This window comes from Trichechus manatus, unplaced genomic scaffold, assembly GCF_000243295.1.
Source record: "Trichechus manatus latirostris isolate Lorelei unplaced genomic scaffold, TriManLat1.0 scaffold00027, whole genome shotgun sequence".
In the NCBI taxonomy this organism is placed as follows: Eukaryota; Metazoa; Chordata; class Mammalia; order Sirenia; family Trichechidae; genus Trichechus; species Trichechus manatus.
In genome coordinates, this window is record NW_004443963.1 from 23,396,351 (window position 1) to 23,406,474 (window position 10,124).

At 57.6% G+C, this 10,124-nt stretch overlaps 1 protein-coding gene across 2 annotated transcripts in view; it reads right to left on the reverse strand.

The window, feature by feature from the left end:
• Positions 1 to 1,310: 1,310 nt before the first annotated feature.
• The window catches only part of TNS2 (tensin 2), a 15,506-nt gene continuing 6,692 nt past the window's right edge, over positions 1,311 to 10,124 (reverse strand). Inside the window, exons 9-29 of one of the 2 annotated variants that reach the window (XM_004373996.3) lie at positions 9,445 to 9,567; positions 9,291 to 9,355; positions 8,800 to 8,883; positions 8,162 to 8,274; positions 8,007 to 8,067; positions 7,647 to 7,722; positions 7,262 to 7,391; positions 7,080 to 7,145; positions 6,889 to 7,002; positions 5,465 to 6,676; positions 5,183 to 5,333; positions 4,466 to 5,055; positions 4,259 to 4,348; positions 3,778 to 3,903; positions 3,487 to 3,579; positions 3,276 to 3,353; positions 3,053 to 3,130; positions 2,477 to 2,645; positions 2,315 to 2,383; positions 2,143 to 2,172; positions 1,311 to 1,969 (exon numbers count right to left, since the gene is read on the reverse strand). In XM_004373996.3, coding sequence (XP_004374053.1) covers positions 1,831 to 1,969; positions 2,143 to 2,172; positions 2,315 to 2,383; positions 2,477 to 2,645; positions 3,053 to 3,130; positions 3,276 to 3,353; positions 3,487 to 3,579; positions 3,778 to 3,903; positions 4,259 to 4,348; positions 4,466 to 5,055; positions 5,183 to 5,333; positions 5,465 to 6,676; positions 6,889 to 7,002; positions 7,080 to 7,145; positions 7,262 to 7,391; positions 7,647 to 7,722; positions 8,007 to 8,067; positions 8,162 to 8,274; positions 8,800 to 8,883; positions 9,291 to 9,355; positions 9,445 to 9,567 — 3,657 coding nt within the window. In that variant the 3' untranslated portion in view covers positions 1,311 to 1,830. The remainder of the gene's footprint in view (positions 1,970 to 2,142; positions 2,173 to 2,314; positions 2,384 to 2,476; positions 2,646 to 3,052; positions 3,131 to 3,275; positions 3,354 to 3,486; positions 3,580 to 3,777; positions 3,904 to 4,258; positions 4,349 to 4,465; positions 5,056 to 5,182; positions 5,334 to 5,464; positions 6,677 to 6,888; positions 7,003 to 7,079; positions 7,146 to 7,261; positions 7,392 to 7,646; positions 7,723 to 8,006; positions 8,068 to 8,161; positions 8,275 to 8,799; positions 8,884 to 9,290; positions 9,356 to 9,444; positions 9,568 to 10,124) is intronic. The other variant, XM_004373995.2, reaches the window with a different exon arrangement.

Here is a 10,124-nt window from a genome sequence, read left to right on the forward strand (position 1 = left end):
CCTGCAAGACTAGGCCCCTGCCAAGCTCCTCTGTGACCACGTGTCTGAGCTGGTGCTGCCCCTGTATCAGTCCCGGGGCCTGAGTCCTAGTTGGACAGGAACAGACGCAAGGAATGGTATCGATATATTGGTGGGCCAGTGAGCTTCTAGACCCCCCTTCCTCACTGGCCCCATATGAGTAGAGAGAAGTGAGCACCCCGTTTTCAGCTGCTGTTTGGGCATGAAGCTTTGCAAAGGCCCAGGGTAGAGACATCTCCCTCCCCTACTTCCCATAGTATTTCTCCTCGCGTTCTTCTTTTTTTTAACTTCCCCGTCCTCATCATGTGAACCAGTTGCTGCTGTCATCCCCCCTGGCTGGGCTAGGGGGGTTCTCTTGGGCCCATCTCTCTCCTTTCACTGGCTGCCGTCCCAGGAAGATTCCCCTGGGATCTCTCTTCTTTCCCGAGAGCTGCCTTTCTCCCTGTTACCTGCTCAGGCGCTGTAGTCCCACAGAGAAGCCTGAGTCTCCCGCCCCACTACCTGTACACACGTAGATGGGTTCCAAGTACATGTTAAAATGCGCTGTGAGGTGTGAGGTGATTGGCCCCTTCCCATCCTCTGCTCACCCGTGGTACCCTTGTGCCTAGCTCCCTGGGATGCAGGTTGAGGCCCTGGTGCATGTGTCTCCTACTGTGGTGAAGGCAAGACCCCAGAGCGTTAGCCAAGTGAGCCCAGAGGGGCAGCGTGGTCTCTTATTTCCCTTACCTGCCACCCCCGGGGACCCCTCTCCAGCTTGCTGCTTGTGCCAGTTGCCTGTTTTGCTTCAGTGTGGGATTCTAGCACTTACATGTATCCTCCCCCAACAAGCCCTCATATTTCTGACTCCCCTCCCCATACAGTGACTTCCCCTGGGAGGAAGAGGGAGCAGGAGCTGTTGGCCTTGCTTTGCACAGAGTGGGTAGGGCTTTGGGGCAAGTGGGTGAGCTGTCATGCTGCTGGGGCCGCCCCTTGGCCCTCCCTTCAGGCCCTGCACTATGATGTATGAAATGTATGTACAGACCAGAGACGTTTATACAGCCAATAAAGATGGAGTTTCCATATTTATCAGAACTGCCGTGACAGGGGACTCCTTTCCAGGATGTAGGATGAGGGACAGGGCTGGAGGGTAGGGGCAGCCAAGGGCACTTGCTCACAGGGGAGATGTGGACAAATGTTAGGCCAAGGATGGGGATCACGTATGTTCTGTGGGCCTGGCTGGGGGCCTGGGACCTGGGGTGCCCCCAAGAAGTACAGACGTGCTCCCAGGAGACCTGAATCTTTGACCTTCCCATGAACACCAAGGCATGACTCCAATTCTGACTAAAATTTATAGAAATTCTTTATTATTAGACAAAAATAGACTCTTTTTTCCCCCCTCTTCATGTGATTCCACTCTGGTCTCTCTGCTCAGAGAGGGAGGCTGAGGAGGGAGTGACTTCTCCCAACCCCTCTCCCCTATCCCTGCCATGCTGGGACCTGCAGCTGGATGGAGCTGGCAGGGCCTGTTTCCCCTCCAAGGCTGATGTTCTCAGCTGTCCTGATCTCTGCCAGGGCTCAACTTCCAATGCTTCCTTACCCTCACATGCACACCTCTGCCATCCACTCACGTGCAAGGTCATCTTATGGGCCTGTCACTTAGCTTAGCAGGCTGGGGTTGGGAAGGAGAGCAGTGTGCCAGGCTGATGCCCGCTCCCCATTCCTAAGGGATGGGGCTGGCTGCTGGGTCTCCTGGGTACCCAGGAGGAAGTGAGGGCTGTGGGGTGCCAGGAGGGGATGCAGTGTTGATGTGGGCTCTGAGCTTGTGGCCTCCCTTCACTTTCTCTGGCCCAGTAGAACTTTGGTGATGAAGGTGACAATGGCACCTGCAGGCTGATCTGGGTCAAGCTCTGTGAAGAGGTGACACACATTCTCCCAGGGGCTCCCAGGCTTCTTGGCCACGAAACCAAAGATCCTGGGGGGAAAAAGAGTCAGGGTGGGGAGGGACCTCAGCATCTCTTCCACAAAGGGAATGCAGCTGGCTTTGGGTGGGCTGTCTCAGGAGGAGTTTCAAATGCCAGGGTTGGGGAGGATGGGGATGTCTGGATCCTTGGGAGGGGAGAGATTGGACTCATGGGGGAGGCTTACCTGGAGGTGGTCCCATCTGGGTTGGTCCATCTGCAGAAGGAGAAGAACTGTGAAGGAGTGCACCCTGAGCAATAGCTGCTGAAAGGAGGACCTGGGGATGGGGACTGTCGGTCTGTGGGGCCTGATGGGACCACAGGGGCTGTGAGAGGAAAGGGTTTGGAGGGAGGGTCACCTCCGGTCCTGAGGGTCAGTGCTGGAGAAGGTGATGCTGTTCACTGGATAATGGCGGCGAAAGAAGAGCCTGCACGGAGAAGGGTGGAGGAAGTCACACTCAGAAGTCAGGGCCCTCGGGGGCCTAAGCTTTGGGCTCCATGGGCCGAGCCCAGTGACTCACTTCCTTTGGTTGTCTGTCAGCGTAATGCCCTGGGCTGAGACCTTAAAGTGGACAACAGCTGGCGTAGGGCGGGGGCTGCAGCTCAGAGCTGCAGAGCTGGCCCGGGCCACGGCTTGGGGGCCTGTCAGTGACTCCATCTCCACTGAGGTCAGGTAGAGCACACTGCATGCTGCAGGGACAGGAAGTGAGTTGGAGAGGAAAACAGATTTATATCTCCCTCTACCAGCTCTTGCACTTTCCCCAGCTAGTCCTGCTCAAAGTGCATTAGAATCACACAGGTAACTTGTTAAAAAGGAAACTTCCATGACTCCACCAACCTAGTGTCAGAAACACTGGAGGGGGCCTGAAAACCTGCATTTCAACAAGCCCGCCATGATTCTCCTGTTGCTAACACTTTGAGGACCTAGACTGAGGATCCCCTTCACCACCCCCCTCCACATACGGGCTCCCCTGCCTTCATGACTCAAGTGCCTCCCTTAGGGCCCATCCACCTCAAGGCCTTTCACTGCCCCATGCTCTGTATCTGCAATGCCCAACTTGATACCCAAGGGGAGGGAGGGAGGGAGAAGTCTCTACCGGCACCCTGACGTAGGAGGTCTGCTGCCGTGCTCATGTTGGCGGGCACTGGAGACTCAGTGGTCTCTTCCAGAGGATCTGGGGGAAGTGAGGGCCAGCGAAGGTCAGAAGGGAGTACCATTCCCTAGGAGCTGGAGCACGCCCTCTGCCATCCCCAGGGAAGGCTGGGAGCCAGGACCCCCGGATTCTGCCTTTGACCAGAGGACAGATTATAAGCACCCACCTTTACTGGGAATGCGCAGGCAGCAGGGCAGGGAGATGGGGGAGATGGAGTGTTGGGAGACTAGGGCAGACAGGCTACCTGCAGGGCAGGAAGTGAGAAAAGTTCTGAGATGTCCATAGATCCCCTAGTTTTCTCACCCATTCTCCTGAGATTCCTTGGCCTCTCCCAAAACCAACCCAATTATAGCCTTCCCCCGGCCCCTTCTCCTCACCAAAGTGGGGCTCACTGGGACAGCCCTTGATCTTCACCCCTTTAGGCCCAGTCTCAATGAGGAAATGGCGGACCAGCTGTTCCACGGGGTCCCCTGAGAGGAGGATAGAGGAGAGTAAGCTTTATTAGATTCCAGGCTACCTACCTTACCCCCTGACAGAATTCTTTCTTGAGTGGAAGAGGCCATCGCCTGCCTCTCCCCACCATGGAGTGTCATGCCCCATCCCCTCTTGCCTCTGATTACATACCTGCCCCCCGACCCCCATTCTCCAGGCTTTGGAGCATTCTGTACCTTTCCAGGGCTGGGCACTGGGTGGAGGCGTAGCCACCTTGAGGGCCAGTCCATAAGCCCCTTGGAATGAATGACTGTCCCTGATCAAGAAGGCACCAGGCTCCTTGTCCTTTAGCAGGGTGATGGCTATGGGCAGAAGGGAGAAGTTTTCACAGTGGCTAAATAAGCCCCATTCCAACTCACACCCACCAAGCCCCACTCTTCTGTTACCCAAGCTCCCCAGGCCTCTCTTGCCCTGACAGCTGTGGTGGTATTGGGAGTTTGGGGACAGAACCTTAGAGTTAACAGGGGCTTTGAAGGTATTGAATCTAACCTCCTCAGGCCCAAAGCCCAGAATCACCTGCTAGTGTGGGGCTCAGCCAAGGCTAAACTCAGTGGAGTAGGCACGGGAGCCAAGGGCTTCAACTCAAAGGATGAAACTCAGAAGCCAAGACAGAAGCCCTGGAGGGTGGGGAGGGATGGGGGCAGGCTGGGTCCTCACCTTGGTCGCGGGAGAGGTGTGGTTTGTACCAGAACTTGGATGTATCCTGGACAAACTTGACATTGCTTTGGCTGTCTTGTGTAGAGGACTCTAGGACAGGGAGGGACTGAACTCAGGCCCAGGGTGCCCCAGTCCCCATGCCTTGCCCCTCTCTGGGAGAAAGAGGGTTCTCCCAAAGTGGCCCCACCCCTCTCAAGGCCTTTATACCTGGGAGGTGGGGGGCATTATCCGGGAGCAGAGGTGCGAAGGTGACATGGTGACTGGTGCCTCTGGCTGGTGGTGAGGCCTGCTCTGGGCCCCAGGGCCCTGGCTGCTGCCCAGGCCCCAGCAGATGGCGTTTCTCAGGAAGTGGGGGCTGGGCAGGGCCATTGGTGTCATAGGATGCAGCCAATGGGAAGGCAGGTGTGGGTGAACTCTGAGGCGGTTCTGGGCTGGCCATAAGCCAGGGCATCTGGGCAGGCACAGGAGTGAGGGGGGACCCATCCGGGCTGTCTGGGGGGCCTTGAGGACCCTGCCAGGGTGCATGGCGGAGGCCGGGCAGTGTGGTAGGCACTGGGCCCCGTGGACTGGCACTGTCTGTACGGCCCCCTGGGCTCCTTTCCTGAGGCCGGTCATTGGGTGAACTGGGAGGAGAGGTCGGGGAGAAGGGGCCAGGGGCTGGAAACTCAGGCCCACTTCTTGCTGGCAGCTCAGGAGCCTTTTCAGTGCCTTCCTGGGATGCAGGGGGTAAGGCCTCACCAGGACTCAGTCTCTGAGTGGGTGTCAAGGTGGGGGACCTGGTGTCCTGGCGTTGGGTGCTGCAGGGTAAGAGGACAGGTGGTCAGCAGGACTGCAGAGCCCCTGTTGTGAGCTGGCCACCCGTCCCTGAGCCTTTGGTGCCTGATCGGACAAGCAAGTACCGAGCACCGCCACCCTTCTGCATACCTTTCCTTGCCCTGGACTGGGCTGCTGGTGTGCAACGGTGTGGAGGGAGCAGACAACTCTGAGGGGGCACTGCACTGGGCATCTCGGGGAGACCGAGGTAGTGTGCTATGCCCACTGGGGCCCTCCCTCCAGGAGACTGGCTCAGGGGACTCTGCAGTGGGGACAGAGGCTGTGAGCCAGGAGCAGGCCCTCGACTTCCCTATGCCCTATGCACCCTGGATTCCCTCCCATCTCCCAGAGCCCTCCTCTGCCCTGAGCCGCCTGCCCACCAGAGCCCCTCACCTGCAGATGCCAAAGGGCCAGCTGGGGCCAAGTGCCCGGGCAGGGGATACCTGTCCCCTCCCTCCTCTGCAGGGATCTCGTAGCTCAGCTTCCTGGATTGTGGGTAGGATGGGCTTCCCGGGGAAATGGAGCCAGCCCGTGGGGAGTGGGCACCAGGGGTAGGATACCCTCTGCCCTCGTCTGGAGACCCACAGTTGCGAGGCACCCGGCCATATGCTGGGCAGTAACTGGGAACTGCTCCTCCACAGCCATATGCCACCAGGGCAGGGTACCCTGGATGTGCATACCTGCCTTCTGGGCACAGGGTGTAGGAGCAGTTCTCATGCCCCTCCTCGCCTGCCTTGGGGGGCTTCAAGCAGCTGTAGTCAGGCATCGGGGCATGGTGATGCCCACAGGCAGGCACCAGCAGGGGCAGGGGGTGCCCTGGCCGTACTGGGTGCAAGAGAGGCTTGCCAGCCTCACCCGCCCACCCCTCTCCAGCCTCCCTCTCCAGCCGCAGCCCATAGAGGGCTGCTGTGGGCAAGGCCAGCTTCTCATCACAGGCCGGGCATGGGCATAAGGCAGGCAGTCCAGGGTCCTCCAGGATCACCACCTCCCGGTAGCCTGGGGAGCGGTAGCCAAAGTCCACATTGGCTGGTTTGCCCAGCTCAGGCTGGTACGGGTACGGCCCCTCAGACAGCGACCGGCAGAGGCGCCTCTTCTCCATAGAGGCCTCAGCATAGCCCTGGGGGGGGCCCTCGTAGCCCCCATAGCCCAGTCGCCGCCTCTCCATGGTTCCCTCCGGCCTGTAGTAGCCCCCATTGGGGGCCCCGCAGGGTTCCCGATAGCCCTGGCGGCAGGAGCAGAGGCGGCTGAGGCCAGGCCTGTGGCCTGAATACATCCCGAGATGGGGGCCTCCGCCCGAGGGGGCCTGCTCCTCGTCGTCTAGGATGGCTGTCTCACGCCCAGCTCCCCGGCTTCCACTGGCCACTCCACAGCCTCCCAAGAGACGATCCAGCTCCTGCTGCTCAGCAGCTGTTGGGGGTGGCCGGCCTGGGGACTCGGCAGCAGGCTCTGTGGTCAGCGTGGATGAATGGCCAGAGTCACTGCTGACAGAGAGCATGGGGGGTGGAGGTGGCTCTGGAGAGGGTGCCAGTGGGGTCTGCCGGGGGGCCCGCTGCACCTGAGCATAGGGACTGCCATCCAGGGGACCCCGGGTGTGGGTCAGGGAGCCTAAGTGGGCAAGAGGATTGGGGAGGGAGGGCAAGCAGGGAAAAGGGAGAAAGAGAGATGGTTAATGTGAGGAGAGCTCTGGGGACTCCAGTTAAGAGGGGCTCATGGGGGGGGGCTCTTGGGAGGAGGATTTGCCTGGGGAGGAAGGCATATGCTTCCCTCCCCTCCATCAAACTGGCACCTCCTCCCACCCTAGGGCCTGCCCCACACACCGTCCACACTGTCCTCGTGGTGCTGGTTGAAGTTCTCGTAGGAGTCCCAGCGGACGGCGGGCTCTGCCGTGTTGTAGTCAACAGAGACAGAGGGGTCATTCCGTGGGGTGCTGCCTGTGGAAACGCCAGCCAGGTGATGAGGAGCAGGGGATAGACAACTTTCAGCCACTGACCCAAGGCGCTGTTCTTACCTTTGATCTTCTCGGGGCCGGAGGAGAAGACAAACTCCACCGAGGCTTGGAAGGGGAACCTCTCATCTACGGAGAGTGGACCGTGAGGAACCAGGCACCTGGCCCACCCTATGCTCTCCTGTCTGCCTCCACCTGTCTGCCCCTCACTGCTTTCCAGCCCCGTCCACTTGCCACTGACTCACCCGTCCAGGCCTCATCCAGCTGGTCCTTGCTGAAGGTGAGCAGTGGTCCATGGATGGTGCATGTGTGAAACTGGACTCGGAACACGAGGGTCCGGTCAGTGCCTCGGCCACTCTTGTGATAGCATGTCACCTGGGTGAGAGGAGGAAGTCCAAAGGTCAGGCTCTCATGCTCTCTTGTGCCTCCACCCTGGGGACAGCCTGACCACAGCTTCTTCCCTACCTCAATTTCAAGGTGACCCCCCACCCCATCTAGGGTACTCCCTTTGCTCCCTCCAATCTGCCTTGAATTGATCACTCACCAGACAACTGTGCAGATAGCAGAACACACTTCCCCCTACCTCATCCCATCCCCTGGATACTCCTTGTTGACGGGACCCCCCCTCACCATGACGTCGCCTTTGAGGAGGAGGGCTGGCTCCAGGCTGATGCAAAGCTGCTGGGGACCAGGGCCTGCAATGCAACTGGGAAGACAGAAGGTATGGCTGCATCCGAGGCCCCTGGGCTCAGGGGTGGGCCTATGCAGTCAGGACATCTGAGTCTGAGCCCCGAGTGAGAGACTTTCACTGAGCCTCAGCTTCCCCATCTGTAAAATGGGTTCCATGATGGTATTAATTTTCAGGTGCAGTGGCTGGAGCTGGAGCCCAGGTGTCTGGGGAGGCTGGAGAAGTAGGAATCCAGGAAGTATGGGCACAGGGGAGCTGGCCTGGCCATGGAGGTGTCAGGAGCCTGAGAACAGAGTACTCACTAGACTCCAGATGTGTAGACAAGCTGCATAGACTGGTAGATCTTGAGGAAGGGCTGGAAGCCTGGAGGATAGGGAGGAGAAGGTATATGAGGGGTACTGAGTGGAGCAGGGCAGGGGGCTATCCCTCCCCATGAGTATATCTCAGGTAGACTCACCTATGCTGGGTTCAAAGGCTGGCAGCATGGGCACGAGCACATAGTGCAGGAAGAGAGGGCTGCTGTTCATTCTGATGGAGCCGGACAGCAGACCACTGAAGTAGTTGATATATCTGGGGGTGGGGAGGAAGTGTCAAGAAGAACATAAGCCCCTTTTCCTGAAAGTCCTCTTGTATCATTTAAGTTATGCACAACCTCCTCGCATCGTGGGAAGGCCTCTCTTCTCTGAACTTCCCTGCCATCTTCCAGCTTGCCAGAAAGTTCTTCCTTGCATCTAACTTGAATCCCTCTTGCTGCCTCAAGGTTTTGGACTTGCTGCTCCCTCTGCCTAGAATGCTCTTCCCCAGATCTCTGCCGGACTGTCCCACAGGCCCCTCTGTATTACATGGTTGGGCTTTATTGTCTTCATTGCACTTATTGTCCAAAACGATCTTCTGTTTATTCACATGTTTCTTGTCTTTTATGCCACTAGAATCTAAGCTCCATGAGTGCAGAGGCCTTGTTCGTTCTATATTCTCAGCAGTTGGCACAACACCTGGCTCATAGGAGGCGGTCAGTGAAGGCAATGGGAAAATCGTGGCCATGGTAGTCATGGAGTGAGCTGCTTCTCCCACCCATTTCCACCTCAGGCTGCTCACCGGCGCTGGGAGGGTTGCAGTTCCGCGGCCACCTTGTCCTCGCAGAACTTTCGCATGGTAAGTGTAGCTAGTGCCTGGTCTGCCCTGGGGAGACCAGGGTGGTTTGGGGTGGTTAGGGGCTGGTCTCCATTCTGGCCTCCCATCCCTAAGCCCCAGGGGAGGAAGGAGAGGTGTGATTCCCCCAAGTCTTAGAAAAAGCTCAGAGTGGTGGTGAAGAGACCTAAAAGCCCCACATGCAATCATTTTACTAGTTGTTGGACCTCAGACAGTTGTTCCCTGAGCTTTAGTTGCCTCATCTGTAAAATGGGGCAATAAGACCATCTGCTCAGGATAGGGGTGAAATGCAAGTGAGAAAATAGAGATGGAAATATCAAGTTTATATTAAAGGGCTCTCTGAATAAACAGGGCTTCTGGGGAGATGGTCTCCTAAGGGGTCAGCTGGACGAAGGACCCTGAAGGAAGGGGCCTCTCAGGCAGTAGTGAAGACTCACCCAGCGGAGATCTTGCTGTAGTGCATGTATGCAGAGACGATGACCCCGAGCTTGCCCTTGCTCCCCTAAGGGACAAAGAGACAGGGGTGGAGGGTCTTCTGGGGCCGCAGGCTGAAGGTACCCCAGCCGTGTGCACCCCAAGGGCCCAGCTCACCTTGCAGTACAGTACTACCACGTGCTGTGGGTCAGCACTGAGCCACGTCTCCATGGCCTTGCAGACTGAGCACAGCTTGTCCAGGGGCGGGGCGTGCAGCTCAGGCCAGCCAAAGTCCTGGACCTGGGGGTGCAAGAGGGTGACTAGGGGTGGAGGCCACAGAAGAAAAGAGATGGGTGGGGTTGGAAAAGGGATGGGACACAGGAGCCTAGGAGCAGGGGCTTCTCTTTATCATAGCTGTCCATGTCAACCTCAGCACTTTTTTTTTTCCTATACAAAAATTTATACATACATTGTTATGTGACTCTAATTCCTCTCCCCATACTGTGACAGCACACTCCTCCTTTCCACCCGATTCCCCATTTCCATTCGACCAGCTCCTAACCCTCTCTGCCTTCCCATCTCACCTCCGGACAGAAGCTGCCCATTTAGTCTCTTGTATCTACTTGAGCTAAGTAAGAGGCACACTCCTCACAATTATCACTTTATGTCCCACAGTCCAGTACAATATCTGACTGAAGAGTTGGCCTCGGTAATTGTTTTAGTTCTGGGCTGATAGAGAATCTAGGGGCCATGCTTTCCGGAGTTCCTCCAGTCTCAGTTAGACCATTAAGTCTGGTCTTCTTACTAGAATTTGAGTTCTGCACTCCACCTTTCTCTTGCTCCATCCGGGACTCTCT